At 40.9% G+C, this 23100-nt stretch overlaps 1 protein-coding gene across 2 annotated transcripts in view; it reads left to right on the forward strand.

Moving 5' to 3' along the window:
• The window catches only part of aff2 (AF4/FMR2 family, member 2), a 197884-nt gene that overhangs the window by 157494 nt on the left and 17290 nt on the right, over positions 1–23100 (forward strand). For both annotated transcript variants that reach the window (XM_040016581.1, XM_040016580.1), the window contains exons 12-17: positions 1135–1240; positions 1368–1518; positions 1668–1883; positions 8120–8324; positions 14358–15434; positions 15534–15649. In XM_040016581.1, coding sequence (XP_039872515.1) covers positions 1135–1240; positions 1368–1518; positions 1668–1883; positions 8120–8324; positions 14358–15434; positions 15534–15649 — 1871 coding nt within the window. The remainder of the gene's footprint in view (positions 1–1134; positions 1241–1367; positions 1519–1667; positions 1884–8119; positions 8325–14357; positions 15435–15533; positions 15650–23100) is intronic.

Consider the following 23100-nt stretch of genomic DNA (forward strand, 5'->3'; position numbering starts at 1 on the left):
TGTGTATTTATGCAGATTTCCTGGTAACTGTGTGCACACAGTGGGTACCAACTGGGTAAACACACAATTTATTGGGAGAAAATGCTAACCATTGTTAAAATGGTTAAATACAAATAAGTAAATATTATATTCCCTTATGTTTAATGTATTGTAAAATAAATGAAGAGTCATGAAAGGTGATCCTTTTTCTCAGCTGTTAGATCTCATTTAGCCAGTTTTTTTTCTGTATCACATGCAGTAATGTGTTAAAGTCTTGAGCCACCCTTCGATTCTTTAGATTTTTCTAGGAATGGTCCTGAGATTTATTGAAACATGCAAAAATAAATGGAAATACAGTACCTAAGGCAAAAGCAGAGTTTGTAGTTCTAATAGGTTAAAAAAGTCTGAAAGTCAGTTGATATGAGCGCCATCCGACCTCACAAATCACATGATAGGCTAGGTTTCACAATGAGTTCACCCGAAATCTTGGCTGATTGTGACCTACACCCGTCTTCACACCTTGGCTTGTGTGGTTAGGTAGAGGATCAATAGGGGGTCCATTGTCCCTCTTGGGGGGGACACTCCCACAGGGCTTAAATCTGCGACTCTCCAGTGTAAGGACGGAACTGAGTGAAAAAGCCGTTCTCAGAAAACTTGGAGAATTATTCCTTAAGACTAATTTAAAAGTGGTAAGATAGAAAGCTAGGCTCCTTATATATAAAGATAAAGAAATGAGGGGTCACTCGAGATTTTTACACAGTACTGTCAACAACGCACCAATACAAACACTGAGGCTGTGAATATCTTCAGCTCTGACAAATCTCTCCAATTTTATTTACATTTTATAAGAGACAGATCCCCTTTCACTGCTATTCTCCCGATTCACAGCTTCTCACTTTACTGTAAATCTTACTGTCTGTAAATTAAATGAACTCTTCCCACTCTGTCTTGTCAGTGCTCTGAAAGTCATAAAACTCCATCTGCAGAAAAAACAAATTACGACAATATTTATCGCATTATTTCAATGCCTCGACGCTGCTTGGGTTTATAGGCGTGTGTCGTGAAACACACTGGAAGAAACTGATGTAAAGAGACAAAGCAGTAAAAAAATCACAGCACAAACAAAATAAAAAGTTGTCTTTTTCCTCCTATTAGCCCGAGCCTCCGTCAACCAACAAGTGGCAGCTGGACAGCTGGTTGAATAAGGTCCAAGCTCAGACCAAACCCCTGGTTCCCCCACAACAAGAACATCATGGCACAGGTTGGTAGACATGGAAGGTTAAAGCCATTCTGTCCACGAAGAACTGCAGGATGTGCTAAATAGCCTAGATAAACATATCTTGGTTAGGTTACAATTACCTATTCTAGTCAAATGGTCCACTGCTTAGGCTCCATCAACCAGGGTCCAGAGACATTCTCCCCAGGCAATGAGGCACCGGGAGTGGGTACGGCTGCCAAGACCAAGCCCTGTGGATCGAGCAGTACGCCTGTTCCAGCTGCACCTACAGTGGAGCACAAGGACACGAGGGCAGCTTTCTGGTAGGTTTGTTTAGAATATTGCTAAAGTAGCTCTTCAAAATAGCATCTGCTGAATGAAAGACTGAATGAAAGACTAATTGTAGGTTGCAGCTGGCAAAAATGTGTCTTAACCATATATATATGAAAAAAATGTGTTTTGTTTTCTTCAGCCCGGGCAGAGAGAAGGCAAAGGCCAAGCTGAGCCAGAAGGCCTCGGGGGAGGGCCAGAGGTCTAAGATGAGGCTGTCGCTGGGCCTGTTGTCGGGGCCTGAGGTCACGACCCCAAGGAGGAACACCACGGGGAAGAAACAGCCCAGACGGACAGAGAGGTCAAACAGCGTGGAGGATAATCAGAACCAGACATGGAACAGAGCAAACCAGCACAGGTAAGAAATAAAGGAAATGATGATTGTGTTTGCTTGTGTTTTACTTCTAATATAGTAGAAGCTTTGTTGGAGTAGTAATTGTTTGTTGTTGTTAACAACGTTTTTTCATTGTAGACACAGAAAAGTAGTTCTTCAAAATAGATATGTAACACTGGCAGGACAGATTCATATAAGATAAATATAGTGCTGTAAAATCCTCACCATAGCATATATTCCCTCTAATGGCTGAATATAATATATATAATAATGTAATATAATATATAACCACTGAGTTCAGCTGGCATGCTCACATCTGTCACATCTGTCATGATATACTGTAGTGGACATGGATATAATTTTTTGAAGTCATAGTGAAGTGAGGTTCTAAATATATATATATATATACACACACACACACACATATATATATATATATATATATATATATATATATATATATATATGTGTATGTGTGTGTGTGTGTCTGTGTGTGTGTGTTAGGGGTGCAACGATACACAAAATTCACGGTTCGGTACGATACTTTGGTTTCACGGTTTGATATTTTTTCTATACAAAAAAATGTTCATGCCTTTTTACTTTGTCATTTATTAAAATTATAAATATATATTTTAACTCAAAAGTACAGTTTTTAAATTTAATGTTGCTGAAACAACAAAATAATCTGATCGAGAAATCACTCATCTTTGGTAAAGAGAGTTTATTACAGAGAAATGGCTCTTTCCAAAGTAAAAGCTATACTATACGCTTCTTCTGGGCTATATTCTCAGCAGCATATTAAACATATCAGGTCCCCATAAGGAGAATCATGTGCTAACGGCTGTCTAAATGACTCGGGTAAAGTTTGAAGCATGCGTGCTTGTTGTTTTTGTCTGCTTCCACTTGTCTTTGCACTAGGATGATGTCGGAGTAAATGTGCAGTCATATTCGTTGTGTTCCCACTAGTGCTGTCAGCGTTAATCTGAAATGACGTTAACGCCACAACACGGCAAATCTCCGTTAACGAGCTACCGCGGATCCCCCCATGCGTGGGGCTGGACGGCCAACACATTAACAAGCAAATTGCGCTAATGCACTAGTTCCCACCAATGTAATTGAGCATTGCGTACTGTTTTACTTTTGTCCATAACGCGCTTACCTTCAGGGTCATACGTCACATGAAAACCAAGATAGTTCCAAACGCCAGATCTGAATGAGGGTGGGGGAGGTTCAATTTGCCGTGTTGCAAGGAGAGCTTAACTTCTGTCTCGCTAGCTTGCCCTGCGCTCAGTGAATCTGCGTTCGACTACTCCGCCTAGGCTGCACTGTCGAGATCCACTGAGCGCTCAACACAGACAGCATCGTCAGAAGAAAAGTTGATAAAATAAATTTAAAAATTTGTATTGTTCAATACATATGCGTACCGAACAGAAAGCACTGTATCTAACGGTTCAATATCGATACGAGTATTATTGCACCCCTAATATATATATATATATATATATATACAGGGCTCTAGAGTGCGACCAATTTGGTCGCAAATGCGACCAAATTTTTCAGTGGTGCGACTAAAAAGAAATATTTGGTCGCACCTGTGCGGTAACAAAAAAAAAAAAATTCTCTGCAACTCTCCGTGTGGTCAACAACAGACACACATTATGCCCCTATCATGGACTAAACCAATCAGAGATAGTCAGGGGCGGGACCAGTTGAAAGTGCAGGTGGAAGAGAGAGGTGAGTAGCTTGAATAAAGCGATATCAATTCATTAACGGATTCCACACAAAGACGTAAACACAGAGCGGACCCGACGCATCAGAATCAGCTTTGTCTATCTCGGCTTTCTCATCCGACGGCCCGAACACGGACATGCTGTCGGAACTTAGCGATTCTGATGCGTCGGGTCCGCTCTGTGTCTACGTCTTTTTTGCGCTAGATTCTGAGCTGCAGGTTTTGTCTCTCTCCAACCAAAATTCGCCGAGCCAGCAGCAACAGAAGCAGCAAACTACGCTTCACATTTGATCAATGTCGTCATGAATTCCCTCTGACTTTTGCTGTTTTGCTTCCACCACGATAAAAATCACACTTCCTGCACAGCTCTCTCTCTGTGTGTACTTCAGGAACAGTTTCCCGTATCAAATCTCTTTTTTCTGCATTATTCATTCGCTTATTACCCACCAATCTACCGTTGTTTACAGCGCTGTCTTTTTCTTTTTTCACTTAAATGGCCTCGGACAAGAAAGCCTAATTTCTGCTGTTCAATCCTGAAAAAATTTAAACTTCTTAAAATTATGCAAAATTGCAGAATATTGCAGAATATTTTTAAGGTTATCTGCTATAAAAAGCCAGACCAGGAAAATCTCCTTCATGTTTTTCTGTGTTTTATTCTCAGTTACTTTCACACAAAGGCATCTGCTGTGAATTCTGATGAAGTCTCTCATGTATCAGTACTGACAAATGATCAGTGTATATATATATATATATATATATATATATATATATATATATATATATATATATATGTGTGTGTGTGTGTGTGTGTGTGTGACCCGAAGCGACCAAATATTTTTTTTTAGTCGCACCACTGAAAAATTTGGTCACCAAATTGGTCGCACTCTAGAGCCCTGTCTATATATATATATTAGGGGTGCAATAATACTCGTATCGATATTGAACCGTTCGATACAGTGCTTTCTGTTCGGTACGCATATGTATCGAACAATACAAATTTTTAAATTTATTTTATCAACTTTTCTTCTGACAATGTTGTCTGTGTTGAGCGCTCAGTGGATCTCGACAGTGCAGCCTAGGCGGAGTAGTCGAACGCAGATTCACTGAGCGCAGGGCAAGCTAGCGAGACAGAAGTTAAGCTCTCCTTGCCACATGGCAAATTGAACCTCCCCCACCCTCATTCAGATCTGGCGTTTGGAACTATCTTGGTTTTCACGTGACGTATGACCCTGAAGGTAAGCGCGTCATGGACAAAAGTAAAACAGTATGTTGGATGTGCCACACAATGCTCAATTGGTGGGAACTAGTGCGTTAGCGCAGTTAGTTTGTTAACGTGTTGACGCTGTCCAGCTCCCCCCGCACAGGGCGATCCGCGGTAGCTTGTTAACGGAGATTTGCCGCGTTATGGCGTCAACGTCATTTTAATGAGATTAATGCTGACAGCACTAGTGGGAACACAACGAATATGACTGTACATTTACTCCGACATCATCCTAGTGCAAAGACAAGTGGAAGCAGACAAAAACAACAAGCACGCATGCTACAAACTTTACCCGAGTCATTTAGACAGCCGTTAGCACATGATTCTCCTTATGGGGACCTGATATGTTTAATATGCTGCTGAGAATATAGCCCAGAAGAAGCGTATAGTATAGCTTTTATTTTGGAAAGAGCTATTTCTCTGTAATAAACTCTCTTTACCAAAGATGAGTGATTTCTCCATCAGATAGATTTATTATTTTATCCCTTTGTTGTTTCAGCAACATTAAATTTAAAAACTGTACTTTTGAGTTAAAATATATATTTATAATTTTAATAAATGACAAATTAAAAAAGCATGAACATTTTTTTTGTATCGAAAAAATATCGAACCGTGACACCAAAGTATCGTACTGAACGGTGAATTTTGTTGCACCCCTAATATGTATGTATGTATATATATATATATATATATACATATACATATATGTATATGTATATATATATATATATATATTAGGGGTGCAACGATACACAAAATTCACGGTTCGGTTCGGTTCGATACTTTGGTGTCACGGTTCGATATTTTTTCGATACAAAAAAATGTTCATGCCTTTTTAATTTGTCATTTATTAAAATTATAAATATATATTTTAACTCAAAAGTACAGTTTTTAAATTTAACCCTAACCCTTGTGCGTGTTTTTTATTTTGACAGCGAATGCGCACCTGCGGACCACTTATGTGCAGCCCTGGTTATTTAGCTCGTCATATTGCAGCCACAGAAATTCTTTTGTCCATGAAACCATAAAGCTGCACTTTCTTTTTGCCTTATAGTCTGATTTGTCATAACTTCTCCGTTTTGTGGTAAGCTTTTCTTTGGCTGTCACTTCTTCACCCTGACCTGTCTTATTTGGCTCAGCAGAACTAAAATATATATGCTGCTGCTTTTACACACGCACTCACATAAGCTCAGCGATTCTCTGCGCGATCAACCTCTCACATGTTTAAGCTTGCTGCGGGAGATTTCACTTGTCATGTTTGCATAGTAAGCTAACGATTAATAAGACGATGTCAGAGGAATTGGTGCACAAATTATCATCACTCACAGATCAGTGCTGTCGCTCTCTATACACAGTTTGCACGATTGCAAAGTGAAAGCAAAAAAACAAGCGCAAATTCAAACGCGACTTCAATATGTCACATATTGACAGTGGCTCACCGATGCCAATGACATAATTACCCAGCTACATTTCTGAAAGAATGCAAAAGCATTGACATATATTTTTCCTTCCTACAATAGCCCGACGGGCAGGGAAGAGATAGATTTTGGTAGCCCGACTGAAAAAATCGCTAGCCCCAGGACGTCGGGCTAGCGATATTGCAAGCCCTGTATCTGATTGAGGAATCACTCATCTTTGGAAAAGAGAGTTTATTACAGAGAAATGTCTCTTTCCAAAATAAAAGCTATACTATCCGCTTCTTCTGGGCTATATTCTCAGCAGCATAAGGAGAATCATGTGCTAACAGCTGTCTAAACGACTCGGCTAAAGTTAGTAGCATGCTTGTTGTTTTTGTCTTTGCACTAGGATGATGTCGGCGTAAATGTGCAGTCATATTCGTTGTGTTCCCACTAGTGCTTTCAGGTTAATCTCGTTGAAATGACCTTAACGCCACAACACGGCAAATCTCCGTTAACGAGCTACCGCCGATCGCCCCGTGCATGGGGCTAGACGGCCAACACGTTAACGAGCTAACTGCGCTAACACACTAGTTCCCACCCATGTAATTGAGCATTGTGTGGCACATCCAACATACTGTTTTACTTTAGTCCATGACTCGCTTACCTTCAGGGTCATACGTCACATGAAAACCAAAATAATTCCAAATGCCAGATCTGAATGAGGGTGGGGGAGGTGCCCTGCGCTCTTCCTTCTGACAATGCTGTCTGTGTTGAGCGCTCAGTGGATCTGCGCTCGACAGTGCAGCCTAGGCGGAGTAGTCGAACGCAGATTCACTGAGCGCTCAACACAGACAGCATCGTCAGAAGGAAAGTTGATAAAATAAATTACAAATTTTGTATTGTTCGATACATATGCGTACCGAACCGAAAGCACTGTATCGAACGGTTCAATATCGATACGAATATCGTTTCACCCCTAATATATATATATATATATATATATATATAAATTTTAAGCTAGAGCTACAAAAGTCTTATTTTCATCTCCCAGGTGAATGTCTCGAGCTCCTCTGAGAGTCAGTTACCTAAAAAGCAACAACTGTCTTAAGCCGTATTGACCTACTTGAGCTGAGCACATTCTACACTACACTTTGTTACTATGTGGGCTGTGCCATAATGTACAAGGGCAGGGTTTGTGTGCATCTGACTATAGTGATATCTCTTTTAATCAATAAAATTGAGCCAGATATTTCCATCTTAGCTGTCTCTGTAAAGCAGCACATGAAGAAGACACTGGTGCACTTTCATCATTTCAACATAAGCCTGACAGTTTGAGATAAAAATCCACAGCAGCCTATATTCTGATGTGTAACTGGCTCTATAACTGATACAGTGCTTGCTATTGACTAAACTATTACAATTACTGTTAGGAACTTTACCACCTGCTTCACACTGCAGCTTAGAGCTAACAGAGGTTCCCGTGGATCACTGAGCTGTCTGGCACATGGCCACTGAAGACTGTCACTCCCTCTGAGCTGAACAGTGCTGAGACTGAGTAGAAGCCATGTCAGACTCTGTGCGCAGCTTGACGTTGGCCTAATTAGGAAAAAAAATAACATTGATTGTTTTTCCTGTTTTTCATTTTCCTCTCCCTCAATCACCCTTTTCCTTTTCTTCGTTCCATTTTAAGCTTCCTACGTCCAAGTTTGACTGAATGCATGCTGTTTTCAATTATTTCATGCTGTCACAAGACCAAGCAATGGCAAGCATTACCTTCTATTGTTTATCATGTAGCTTGGGCTTCACTGCCTTGCTCAAGGGTGAATCTAGTTCCAGTAGTGAGCCTTCCTCTTATTGTTTCTCCCATTAGCCCCGCAGCGAGGGAGAAGGACCTGTTGCCTCCCCCCTCCCTGGAGCATCAGAACCCCCCGAGGCCGCGTAGTAAACCTCCCGGTGGGAAAACAGCCCCAAGGAAAGAACCTCGCAGTGCTACCAACTCAAACACTAACACAGCCACTCCACCAGCAGCGCTACAGCAAACCCCACTGCCAGTACCTGCTGTCAGTGTAAACCAGGTTAGTTTTAGATGTGTGTGTGTGTGTGTGTGTGTGTGTGTGTGTGTGTGTGTACTGCAGGAAGGTTGCAGACATTTGGAATAGGGCTGAACACCAAGTACAGATGTATCAGACTGTACCCTATACTTATCGCTTTATGCAACTCTACAGCAAATGTACTGACTCGTGGTTCCTTCCCTGAAAGGTTCCTGTTTGTAATCCAGTCTCAGCTGTGTGTGAATATATATGAATATATACAGCTATTGTATGCTCATTAATGAAAAAGGGAAATCAGTTTTTGTTAAATACATACACGTAATGCTACATATTTATATTAAAACACCAAAAGATGAACACTTTGTTAGGTACATCTGTTGAACTGCTCACTGGGCAGCAACTCAGTGAAATTAGGCATACATGCTCTATACATGATCAAAGTGAGCATCAGATTGGAGAAGAAAGGTGATCAAAGTGACTTTGAAATGCATGGTTGTTGGTGCCAGATGGGTTGCTCGGCTGAGTGTTTCTGCTGATCTACTGGGATTTCAGAGAATGGTCTCAAAAAGGATTTAGAAAATATCGAGAACAACAGTAACTCAAATAACTGCTCGTTACAACATATGAATGTAGAAGAGCATCCCTGACACCGCAGCACAACACAGCAAACCTCGCAGCAGCAGAAGACCACGCATGATGCCATTTCCTTCAGCTTAAAACAGCAAACTAAGGATATCATTTGCACAGACTCACTCAGATAGATGGTGGATGGTCAGGATGTCTCGTCAACAGTTCAGGCTGCTGGTGATGCAGTGGTGTGGAGGATATTTTCTTGGCACACATTGGGTACCAACAGCTGCAACCTTAGCAGGGCTGCAGCGACCCTAATATCACTGAAAAGCACAGAGACGCTGCTTTCAGGAAGCGTGGGAATTCTTTCAGTTTAGCAAAGGGTTAAGGAGTTTAGGAAGTTACAGATGTTTAGAAAAACATCTGTGTGACGCCAGCGACAGGTTAGCCTCCCTGAGCATCTCTTTATGACCACAGTGCACCCATCTGCTGATGACTGCATGCAGCAGGATAATGTTCAATATCACAAAAGCTCAAACCGCTTTCTTCATGACAGTGAGCTCACTGTAGATCTACAGCAACTGTGTGATTCCTTAAAGAATTAGGGCAAAAGGGGCGTCCAACCCGGTACTAGCAGGGGGTACCTAATGACGCTGGTGGTAGTGTTACATTGTAACTGAGTGTTTTTAACTCAAGTGGAAGAACAGGAGGATTTAAATGGTTAAACAGCAACAAACATTCAAAATGCTAAAAGGAAATCATGAAAATGTTGACCTAATGTAACTTTAACGCTGCAGTGCGGCTGAACAGTGAGTGAATAAGAAGCCCTAGAAAACGTGTAAACAAATAACGCTGATGATTTTCTTTTCAGATGTTTTCATGTTGGCTGATCTCTGTGATGCTGGTGTCTTTCGTCATTGCTTGTTTTGCTTTGAGAAGAAATTTCCCCTCCGTTGTTCTGCTGTCAGGTTGTGGAAATTGTTCTCGTAAAACTCATCTGCTGACAAATTAGCAACTAACATGTTATCAGCTGTCAGAGATGTTACAACAAGATTACACTGAGGAAAACTGCAGTAACCAGCAAACAGCAGCTCAGCTGTTACAGCCCACAGAGAAGACTTGAAGAAGTGACCCGGCAGCATGACGTGCCCGACTCTGACAACTGCCACCTCTGCGTCAGCAGCCGGAGCTACAGGCACCCCGACAGCCACCTCAGAGTTTAAGCAGTGTGCAGTGGTCATATTTGGAAAAACGAACATCTTACATCGTAAATTATTTTTTGGGACAGCGGTCGTACTGTGGAAGCTTACATTTTTAGGTCTTTATTTTTTTGCATCTTTATATCTTTATTTGATTTGTTGCTAATTCTGTTGTGTTCAATATTGTTTTTGATTATAAATAAAAGTCGATAAATTAAGTTAGACTTGGTTCCTCCATTACAAGGTCACACATGCCGGCCAGTTTTGATTTTCTCTACTTACAGTATCATTTGTGTCATCTTTGCTGTAAAACACATGAAGTGATGCTCTAAAATCAGTCCTCCACTACTTCAAATTCCTTACACAATTCCTTAAAATGACCTAAACACTACATACATTTACTTACAGTATAATTCTTTCTTTGTTTCCTGAGAAAGCTGACTCTTACCGACTTGTCCCAGTGTAGCTACATGTAAATATTTTACCTTGTAAGTTCAAAGTTTTCAATGTCATTTATTTACAGGTGAATTAATACGACGAAGCATTATGAAAAATATATATTACTGTTCATTTTGAGAATAAGATCGAAATTTCGAGATTAAACTTGAAATATTATTTAAAGAATGAAGTCAACTTTATTCTCAAAATGAGCAATAATATTTCTTTTTTAATGGGGCCCTAATACTGGTTACTGTTACACTTCCACAGCAGTTGTGTGAGGCTGCTGTGCTCACAGCCACAGCTGTGTGCCTGAAATGTCTGTCTCATTCACATCTAACGGATCCAAAAGTTTAATAAAAATCTACACGTGAGCATTTCAGTCTGAAGTCTGAGATTTTGGCTCTCTTGTACGTACACAGATCAAAGCTAACGATGCTATATAATTAAATCCAACGGGCTGTCGTTATATTTCATGGTATACATACAGATGTGCCTCTCCTGTCAAGTGTATGCAGGTGAAAATGTCCTTGTTTTACTAAAGAGATATAACCTTTCTTAAATTACCTGAGAATGGAGATGAACGCTAACGTGTGCAATCGGTGCCGTAAGTGCTGTTGCAACATTTGATCTTCTGCCTGTTTTAGTTGCGCAGAGCAGCTGGCAAGACGGCTAATGTCAACAGTGAGGAGAGGTGAACTATGGAGAAAACAGGCCAGAGGAGTTTTGTTCAAGAAAGGAAAAGCTTTTGCCGGCAGTGCAAATAAGCTCTGTGCAAGGCACAGTTTCCCCCTTTTTTCTATTTCAGCAAAACACTACATGGCATTTACTGAGAATGGATTTTGCAGATGGCAACACGCATTGGAAAGATTCCAGAGGGCTGCGTCTGCCAAGCGAGTGGGTTTATACTGACGACTGGGAACATTAGTGGTGTTTTCTTCTCTGCATCTGCCTCTGTAGTTGCTTTCTCGTGTTGCTGTTGCACACACATCGCTGCTCCTCGCTCGCCTTTGTTTCAGTTGAGGATAATTGATCAGTACATGTCTAAAATTAAGCATTCAACATCACAGGGTCAATTTTGATTGGGAACAAGACAAGGGCAGCGATGCAGGTGTAGCTACACAGCACTAAAAATGAAAATAAACTGAGTGGATTGTGGCTGCGTCTGCCAGCTGACACACCTTATTTACAGAAGAAGAAAGAAGGCTTGTCAGAAAGTTAAACTGATGATACACAAACAGCTAGAAGCCAGTTTTCGCTCGTATATATTTATATATACATTTATTTTCCTATTGTTAAAAAATAATCAAAAGAACAAAAACACTAATCAAACCTACAATAAGGCCAAAGCCCATATCCTTCACCTTTGTTATCCAAAAACATGGAATAGTTCGGCATGTCTGCTGCTGTAAATACTAACTACAACAGAAGACAGCCCACAACAAATTAACCATTTTAACCTGTTTAAGTAAAATTTGGTTAAAACGACCGTGCCCTGCGGTGCAGCTTCAGGCATAAACTGTGTAGATGTGACCTGTTTGCAAAGAGTTTGGTCTGTAGGAGATATAAACTAAGCTTGAGGCTGAGATCCACAGACAGAGTAAAGGAGCCAGGTTAACCAGTCACTGGTTTTCTTTATCCATCTGTAAAAACAGAATATTACACACTCATATTTAGGTAAGAAAACAGGAGAAAAACTATTAAAATTTAATTGGAAGTTATTCTGTCCTTTCACATTATTTCCATTTCAAATGTAGACTGCTTACAGAGTGTAAGCTAATGACTTTGATGATTTCTGGATTTCCCCAATTTAAATCAAAATTTCACATTATTGTGTCATCGTGTACTGTATGATTCCAAGGATTAAAGAAAGGACAAAATACTAAGTCTAATATCTACTAATACTAATGTTTATTCAGGTAACATCAGCATCATGTAACTAAAATCCATTTAACCAAACTGAAATTACAATGATGCTCCTGCTAGTAGATAAACAGAGTCTACAGGCAACAGTAAGGAAGCATCCACGTCCATGCTAGTGTCAGGTCATGCTAAATACAACATGTTTGTTTTGTAAATTATCACCATTAAATTAATAATAGCAGACTATGTAGCTGATGTACTAATGCAGCTTCACTACATGAAAGAAAATGAGCTAGATTTGGACAGCGTGTGCTCCCGAAGCAGGAGAAACTAATTCTGCCGGGGAGACCTACCTTGGCACCACCGTTGTGCAGGTGAAGCCAAAGGCAAGATATCCTTCATCATATGTTCAAGTCTTTGGCTTGGAATAAAGTTGGTTTGGAAGTACATGTGGCGATGCTTCATCTTCTGCTTTGCGTTTGTGTGGCAGCCCCGTTGAAAACCTGTCCATTATGCTAGCAGTGTTCAAGCGTTCTATTTTTTATTCATACCGTGCCCCCCTGCAATGGCTCTGCGCCCCCTCTGCAATGGTCCCAACTTTGGGAGCCACTGTGCTAGGCTATAAGCTAGCACTTACACCTGCACTGGTTAAACCTGCGTGTTCGTTTTCTGAGGTTTCAAACACTAACATGACAACAGCACAAACACTCAGTTTAAGTTTCACATCTGGATTCTGCTACTATGGAGGCTATGTCCATCTTTATATACAGTCTGTGAGAAAAACAGTAAGACAGTAAAGCTTTTCCAAACGATTTCTTCCTATTCTTCATGGATTTTAGATGCACTTGAATATGAAGCCACATATTTTAAAAACTTAAAAGAATTAATGATAATGCTATCAAGACTGAATATCACTGTTACCATCAAAGAGGATATTTCTTTAGTGGACACTCAATGATCTGCTATGTGAGTCACGACTCTAGAAACCTAAAGCTTCATGATGTTCATCTTCCAGACCACTTTATATGCATCGCTCCCCGGAAGAGCCGTTCTGTCACTTGCTGGTAATGCCTCCACAATGAGTGTTGGAGCTCCTTCACTATGTCAAAATGGTGATGCTTCAATCTGATTTTTCATTTTGGGGGAAGTGAAAAAAGTCGCAGGGTGCCAAATCATGTAAGTAGTGTGGTAGGAAGTGAATATTGTGTTTGCACAGCTAAAAAAAGAAAAAAAAAGTTCTGCGCCTCAACCTGGAAGACAAATTAACTGTGCACAAAGATGAAGAGAACGACGACGTGCTCCTATCAAATCTCTTTGGCTGAGAACTGTGCTCATCAAACACATTATTCCGTGTGAAATTTGGGACATTGAGAAGTTTTCTCTCTGGTCAAGTCTGAGGACCGCTAAGTGAAGGTGGTCAGGACACGGCTCCCAGGAAGCTCAGGAAAAATTCCTGCTTTACCAGAAGCAATCCAGAAGTGCATCGAAACGGGATCTTTAAAGAGAAAACTGGAAAAGTTTCTGTAATAAAGATGCACTTGTTTATGAAACTGTGCCCTCGCATCTTAGAAAGAACTCAACTAAGAAATGTGAGACGCATCTTTTAATTTGCATGTGACAAACAGACCGCCTGCGCTCAACTGTGTGACTTGTGTGCAGCGAATATCAGTGACATTCAAAACGAGACAGTCAAACATGTTTCTTTTTGCTTCACAGATTAGTGGAACAAGCTGGCAACTCGTGCTGCCTAATTTGCATGATATTATCACATTCAGTAATGTGCTGTATGTGCTTTGCTTTTGATTATAACGTTTGTCTACACCAGGTTTTTTTCTTCGTCGGGGTTTAAAAGTGCATTAGTGGACGGATATAAGAGATGGCTAAAGATCAGAAGCTTCCTTTGTGTGTGTTATATGTGCCGTTTTTTCTTGACTTGTATCTTGTATTTTGTTGCTCCTTTTCATACATTTACATATATTTTCATCAGGACAAGCGGAAACACAGAGGTCCCAGCACCAGGATCACACCCAAGTCCAGAGAATTCATCGAAACAGATTCCTCCTCCTCTTCGTCAGAATGCCAGTCGGATACGGAGGAAGCCATCAAAATCCCAGCTTTGCCGCCACAGACGACACGCTCTGCAATTAACACGCAGACTCTGTCCAACGCACACATGCACGCGCCTCTTCTCCCATGCCTTGGCTCTGCTGGCGGTGTGGGGAGTCTGGGAACATTTGGAGGGAAGGGACTTCGAGTCAAAGATGGTAGCAACGTGCCCACTAACGGTAGCAGCAGCAGTAGTAATGGTAGCATCGGCAGCAGTAGTAACGGCAGCAGTAGTAGCTGTAACTCCCTGAGCATTAGCAACATAAGTGGTTCATTTGGCACCTCTGTTCCCGATCCTGGAGGGTTAGGAGGGCAAAGCAAAGACCTGGAGCCCATGTCACCGCCTTCCAATCTGGGACACGAGGTGCCTCTCTCACCCTTGAGGGAATACCATGAGATCCAGAGTTTATGGGTAAAAATTGACCTGAGTCTGCTCAGCAGGGTCCCCGGCCAGGCCACGGGGGAAAGATCAAGGGTGGGAATTTCAGAAAGGGATGGGAGTGAGGGGAGAGACAGAGATAGACAAGGGGAGAGGGAGAGGATAGGTGTGGCAGAGAGGGAGAGACAGAAGCAGGAAGACAGAGAGTGGCCGGGGCTCAGAGAGAGACAGAAGCTGATGAAAGGGGAGAGACAGGAGGAAGAAAATGAGCGATTAGTGCAGGACAGAGAGAGGCAAGGTGACAGAGAGCGATTAACAGAGAGAGAGAGGCCGATGGACAGAGAGGACAGGGAAAGATTTGGACTCGGGGAGAGAGAGAGGACGGCAGTGAGGGACAGAGAAAAGATGTGCCAGGGTCTGGGGGTCCCGGACAACAACCCCGTGCAAGAGCAGACTAATCCCAGGCTGGCTGGGAGGACGGAGAGAGCAGAGAACGGAGGTAAACACAGAAGGCAGGCGGCTGCAAACATGGTGGTTCCACCCGAGAAACACGCAAGCAAGAGCAAGAGGAAACACAAGGTGTGAAGCAGCGTTTGTTCACATATACCGCCTTAACTGTTCTGCTGGCTGTTTACTTCACTCCTTCACATCTGTGAATTCTGATTTCTCTGTTCCTAGTCGGACCACGGAGACTCATCAGTGAACTGCAATAAGAAGCTGCGATTGGACAAAGACTGTCTGCTCCTCCCACCCTGCATCTCTCCAATACACAACCATAAGAGCAGCACGGCAGAGTAAGCATTAACAGTGCACACGAGCCACCCGGCAGATTAGCTCTGGGAAAGGACTCAGCGGGATGAGGAAGAGATTGTACTGTAATGAAAGCCCGAAACACTACATAGATCAAGTTTTGGCATCACTCCCTCATTATCAACGAGCCAGATGTCCAAGGGGTTTTTCACTAATTGTGCTGATACCAGTCCACAAACAGTAGCATCGATAGATCAGAATGCAGCACAGCCTGAAGACATGTTGTGCAAAGTGTCATCCTATTGTGCTGCTTCTTATTTTCTGTCATACATACATTGGTACAATGGTGGATGCCAGTGTAAACGTGGCCAAAGTGTCGAGTGATGAGATTAACGTATGTGCAAGTAGCTCTGAACCCTCTGTTCCTCTAGTTCTACTGGACTTTACTTACACCTGGTTATGATGTGGTCATCTCTGGCCCCGCCCACCTACTGTTCAGTGCTTCTGTTTACAAACGACAGCCAACCAAAAGAAGGTGGTGGATGAACCGAGAGGCTGAACAAAAGTCATCTGTGAATCATGCAAATCTGATCTATTAAGAGTCCGATCACTTTTTTAAAGGCAGATCTAACATCAGTTAGAGCTGTTCACACGTCCTCAGTCAATGTAGTAAAACATGCCCAACAAAAGAAAATTTTTTCTGCACTTAAAAAATGAAAAATGAAATACATAAGAGTCCTGCCGGAGGGCACGAGGTGCTCTCCTTTTTCATAGATTAGAGGTATTCCAGACAAACAGGCTGGTGCAAGATGACAAAGTGCTTTAAAGAACTATATTTGGTTCCTTAAATGGACTTAATTCTCCCAGCCAATGAGGTCATGTGACAGATAGTGATGCTATTGCATTTGACCAATCAGTAATGGCTTGGAGCATTTCAAACATCAGCGTTTTTTCAGGGAAATCAGGTTTTTCACTCAAACTGCCAAACTTATCGTAACATCAAAACTAGCTGTGGCAGGCCGATAAAACCCAGACATCATATATATCAAGAGTTGTTCTAAATGTTGAAACAGGTGTTGTTTGTCTTTGGCTTCTAAAAATTGGGGCCATAATATGAAGGCACCATATTTATTCATATACCCTGCTCATGTAAAACTAGTGCAAGTGATGGTAACTCCAGTTTTAGACATGCACCAGATATGTCTAGTGAGCAGCGATGAAAAAAACAATACTCTATCATAAATGTAGAACAACGGTAGTCAGTTTTATATTAATTGTTGCCCCAACTCCATATAACACTATATGGTGATCCAGTGAGAAATCTAACTCATTAATGTGGAACCATATATGATAACTTCATCGACCTTGACTTGCAACATGGATATCAGCTCATAGTGACATCATACAGAGCCAACAGTGGTAAAAAGTGTCTGAAACCAAAAGTTCAGGTCATTGCAAATACCCTTTCCAGAGCAGGTGAGGAAAAAAATTAAGAACCGTATGATGAAAAACAGTCAATGAAGCCTCGTTTCATTAGTAAATTATGTCTCAATCATCCCAAGAAACCTGTGAATGAAAATTTTAGATACTCTATTAAAATGAATTAAGAAATTCCAGAAACGTGGAAAAGGCTCAGCTTTCCCTCCACTGATTCATCCTTCCCTGAATCCCTGCTATGCTCCTCATCCTCATGTGACTGTCATAGACACTAGTAGAGATAATCAGGCAACTTTACTAGAGACTGGGTATTTTTAGGAAGGATTAAAAATTTGAATGTCGCGACGGAGCCACTAGACAGGCGAGTTCAATTCACATGGTGACACGGGAATGACAAACCATGAATCTCGGCTTTCCGTGTGAATTATTTAAAAACAGCCTAAGCGGGCTGTCGCTATAAATAAGCCTCAACGTGACAGCTACAGAGGAAATATTTTTATAGCATCTCGGCTTTATCGAAGCATGCACGGCAGCGAGAGGTGGCAGAGAAAAGAGGGAGTGACCTGGAGTTGAACCTGTGACGCTGGCGTAGTTGTCACAGCCCGTTTATCATCTGGGAGGCTTTTTACGGAAACTCTGAATTGGCTGATGTGATCATCTGCCTCAGATCCAGTTGGCAGTTTCCTGTGACTTTTGACAGTTATCATCCCACCTGTTTTAATCAGCTGGGTCATATTTTGATAGCAGATAATCAGCGATGACCACATGTCACTGAGATTTGACCCCAGATCAGCACAGAAATCACATTTAGTCTTGGTCAGCAAGTCACTGGATCCACATTGGCCCAGTTGTGGTCCATATAATACATTATTTTTACTGCAAGAGAAACAACAACACAAACACTGGGTCAGAACAGCCTTCTGGTGCTGAGTAAGGCAGGCTGAGCTCTGAGGGGAATCCTAAGTTCAGTGAAATAAAGTTTAACAGAACCAGGTTTTCTTTGGGTTGGCCGGTTTGACCCAAGTAAGACTTTACAGCTATCGCAGTGCTGGTTATCAGCTTTCTACGGTGGCCCTGAGAGGCCAAACGGACTGCAACTTCAGAAAACACTTGCAAAAGGAAAAATGCTGCAAAAAGAAAAACACTTGCAAAAAGAAAAACGCTGCAAAAGCACACACAACACAACGGAAATGTTTCTGGGGAGACAATAACCGGACGGACCAGTTGCACGAACCAAAACATGTATGTATGGCTGTATCCCAATTCAGGGACTGTTTCCCAATTCAGGGTCTGCAGCCTTAAAGTACGCAGCCTTAACGGTCCTCAAGGGCCGCATACTCAAAGACCGCTGAGGCCGGAAGTGCGAGGCTTGTAGGCTTGTGAGATGGGACGGTCTAGCCTCTGTTGCGCTGCCCAGGTTGCCTAGCAACCATGATACTAACAGCTGGAAACGTTTCATACAGCTTTGTTTGACAGAAATGAAGGAGAACATATTTTGTACATTTGTTTCTACATGAGCTTTGTGTGATTTGATAAGTATCTGAGGCTGAGACCACAGGACTGTAAAACACGATTGTTGGGCCTCATTTCTGTATTGAACAGTCATTTAAGATTAACTAGTAAATAACAATTAGCTAATGTTGTTCATGAGACTAAAGTCATCTCACTTTGGTAATGTGAATATAATATGGCCAATATTATATTAATCATTATTAGTTATTACAGCAGTGAACATGAACTCTGTGCCAAACACTGAGCTTCAGTAAAGATTCAAGTTGCATTTATTTATATTTCCTGTCACCTTAAATCTTCACTCAAAGACAAGTATCTTTGACAGTGTATATATAGATGTATTATATATGAGACAAATATTGTTCTTTTAATATGTTGGCATTACTAAATTTGGCTCAATGCTTACATATATGTGTAAAAAGCAAATGTACACGCTGTGATAACTGTTTCTGATAGAATGAAGAGTAGACTGATATATGAAATATTCCTTTATTGGGTGAGAAAATCAGACCATGTCATAACTGCTTTAAGTCATACAGAATAGATATCAGAGCCTTAAACAGGCTGACTTCTGCTAAATGGGTCAAACTGGGCAGAAAGTATCCAAACACATAACATCCTTATAGAATATGATGTAACACTATAGATCAACTTACCTCAGAATATATAAAGCATATAAACAATTACAGCAATATGATGCAACAAACACAGCAGTACTACTAATCCTCATACTCAATACTCAAAGCTTCATAGAACTGAAACAAACATTTATTTTTAGGTCCATGCTGCTGCTGATACATACTTTAGGTTTCTGAACATTAAACTTGTTGCTGCCTTTCATAGTGTGTAACTTGAAGGCCCTGAGTACTTTCTCCCACACTGAAAACACTGGAATGATAAAATTATTTGAACATTACCTAATAAGACTGATTCAGGACAGACAATTAGTTATTCTAAACTTTTCTAGCAGTCCTTCACAAACAGGGAACAGTCTGTCTATTCTCTCCATCTGTCAGCTGCTGCTGGCTCTTCCTCCTCCTCTTCCTCACACACTGCTGAGTTTGTCCTGGTGGATCATCAGGGGTGCAAAGCCTCACAGATGATGTGCAGCAGTGGGTCCCTCAGTCTGTCCTCATTCTGGACACTTTCAGTTGTCACGCATGGAAATCAAATGTGTGATAAGCTGCAGGATTCAAACACAAGTGTAACTTATAAATACATGTTCATACTTTTATTCCACAATCAGAGAGAAAGAAACAGAGAGAGAGTGCAGGACAGACAGACAGGTTACAGTCTCAGGTGTATACACTGCTACAAAACAGCACCAGAGAAGGAGGATTTAGTGTTTGTGTTATTACGAGTGCTAAACAAGAAGGGTTCCCAGATGGTACAGTGGACACATGTGTGACTCCTGTGATTAAAGCATCTTTCTTTCAGCTTAACGAGTGAACTGTCAGCTCGTTCAAACACACGTTAAAGTCCGTTTGGCTCGACACCACCGAACAGAGGCAGCAATATAACATTGTTAACATTAACAGTGCAGTGGATCCTGCTTGTGCCGTGATATTCAGGACTGTAAACCGAGCAGCATCACTGACTTTCAGCTTGTTGTGTTTGTGGATATATGACTGACTTTAATTATCCACAAAATCATCACAATCTCTGTAAGATTAAGGTCGACTATTGAACGGCGTATAAAGTAAAAGCTTTAAAACCAAGTAAACGCTGAAAGTACAAACATCGCTAATGTCACATAACTTTGCCGACGTGTGGCCAACAGTAATGTTTTAATGTTCTTCATTATTAAACATTTGCACATAAATAAGTGACATAATATTCAGAACTTACTTTTGAAAGTTTACTCTTTGGCCGCTCCGCTTCCACTTCTTTGAAGTGTGTCCCAGTCCCAGTGCACTTGTTAGTATGTTTTGGTTCGTGAAACTGGTCCGTTCGGTTATTGTCTCCCCAGAAACATTTCCGTTGTGTTGTGTGTGCTTTTGGAGCATTTTTCTTTTTGCAGCATATTTCTTTTTGCAAGTGTTTTTCTTTTTGCAAGTGTTTTTCTTTTTGCAGCATTTTTCTTTTTGCAGCATTTTTCTTTTTGCAGCATTTTTCTTTTTGCAAACATTTTTCTTTTTGCAGCATTTTTCTTTTTGCAACATTTTTCTTTTTGCAAGTGTTTTTCTTTTTGCAGCATTTTCCCTTTTGCAAGTGTTTTCTGAAGTTGCAGTCCGTTTGGCCTCTCAGGGCCACCGTAGCTTTCTCTTAAACCGGGCTTCCTGCGTCATGCCGCACCTGTCGCGTAACGTCTTCTGCAAAAAATGATCCCTATGAGGGCCCCCTACTGCAATTAGACACATATCAGATGTTCTTAAAGATAAAAAGGTGATTAAAAATCTGTAAAGAACCTAAAAATATAACAGAAAAATTGCAAACAGTTGCAAATAAGACAAGAAATTAATGCTGCAGAAAATCGTTAATCTGGTGATTTAGCGCACAGGGTGGTAAAATACATTTTTTAATTCCAGTTAATTATTTTATGGCTGAGTTGCTCCCAGTGCTGCTTTATTTCTGACAGCTGCACATTAGAGCTCTGAAACTTTAAACTGAATACATTTAAACATTAAAGGTTAACATCCCAGAACCTAATAAAGGACGCCTTGAAATTACTTTAGTTTGTTAGCAGATCAAAGTGAAATTAATTTTTTGATTGAACTGATATTCTTGGTGTGTGTTCTGTGTTCCAGTAGCTGCAGTTCCATCAGTGTGAAAGAGGATTAGCAGCAGATTAGAATCAAGTATAACATTTAAACATTTTCTGTATTAATGCATGTACATCCCTGTGTCATTGTGACACACAATTCATTCAGTGGTTTTAGTCAGGTAGGGCTTAACAACTTGGACATATAAAACCTATTCCCTCAGCAGAAAATCTATATTGCACTTAAAACTTTCAATAATAGGCTCAGTGAAAACACGGCGCTCACAGTCAATTTTAAACACAACCAATTCCTGACTCCCAGCCAGGTTATGTGTTCAGCATAAGTTACCGTGGTGGTTTAGCCATGTTTAGGAAAAAAACGTTTCTTACCATGGGGAATGTATTTTAATAGCCTCTTGGATTATTAGTGAGGCTCCGATCTGAATTTTTGTGGATGCACCTGCACAAACTTCAGTAAAACTTTTAATCAACATCATTTTCTGTTTGATCCTGACTGATCCCGTCTCAGTTTTATGGGTAATTTATCATAAGTTACTCATGAAGTGTTTTTGTCACTTTATGCTGTTGTTAGTGTGTCAGAAGCTTTGAGAGAAGACTTCTGGAAACAGCTGGAAGCAACCAGATGAATTTACCTTCTGTGAATATTTCATCTGCAATCTGACCCGTCACGGACTTTTATCTGCATTGTTCTAGGTGCTCTACAGTCAACTTGTACTTTCTGTAAATATTTCAGTCTGTTTTAGATGTAGAATTACAGAACGAAGTAAAATCTCAGAATATACAAAAGATGTTTAGTGATTTTGAAGAAGTTCTTGTCACAACTAAAGAAAAGTGGGATTGGCACCTACAGGAACTGCAGCTTTTGCTAGTTCTGTATCGGCTTCATTTTTCAGTTCCAGAAATCGCCCCTTGGTGTAACAGCATGTCATACTGAAAGTAATACATACCGTATTTTCCGCACTATAAGGTACACTTAAAATCCTTTAATTTTCTCAAAAATCGACAGTGCACCTTATAATCCAGTGCGCCTTATGTATGAATTCTGGTTGTGCTGACTGACCTCGAACCGATTTGATGTGCTACACGGCGCTCAAAACTCTTTAAAAAATATTTTAGTACGACTTTGGTAAGCTACGAAGTCGCACCGCTTGATGGATTGTTGGAGCATTACAGCTGCCGTAGTCAGGAGCCTCGTGGAGTAATCTGGGTCCTAAACTCTGTCTAGTTCAGGTCCCAAAGTCAAACAAACACTGCGGCATCACTGAGAGTTAAAAACTGTCTAAATTCTTTCATCTTTAATAAAATGATCAGCGTTGCTGCTTTACCAGGTGTGGTAATTAAGTTTAACATCCAGGCATCCATGAAAACAGAATTTATTACATTTAACCGAGTTAGAAGTTAGCAGGAAGTTAGCTCGCTAGCTTCCACCTAAACATGATATAGCATGTTCTGACTGAGAGATTTCTGAAAGAATTCAAAAGTACAGCTCTGCTATCACTTCCAACATAAATGAAGTAAGTAAAGTAAGTAAAGTTTATTTATTAAGCGCTTTTCATAGACAGGTAGTCACAAAGCGCTGCACACAGAGATTAAAATAAACGAAGACAGAAAACTAAACAGCAGTGACGTTTGTAGGGTTACGGAAGTTGGGCTAGCTGGTATATAATGATGTGCTGCGTGGTGGCTAGCGACACAGCTATGTTAGCATAATGCAAATTTTTTTTCCACTCGATAAAAGTTAACGTGTGGGTTCCCGATGGTTAGGGACAAATGCAGTCGCATGGTAGGATGCTGTAAACAGACCAAACTTCAGTCAGGAGAACA

This window comes from Simochromis diagramma, unplaced genomic scaffold, assembly GCF_900408965.1.
Source record: "Simochromis diagramma unplaced genomic scaffold, fSimDia1.1 OVJJ01000685.1, whole genome shotgun sequence".
Classification (NCBI taxonomy): Eukaryota; Metazoa; Chordata; class Actinopteri; order Cichliformes; family Cichlidae; genus Simochromis; species Simochromis diagramma.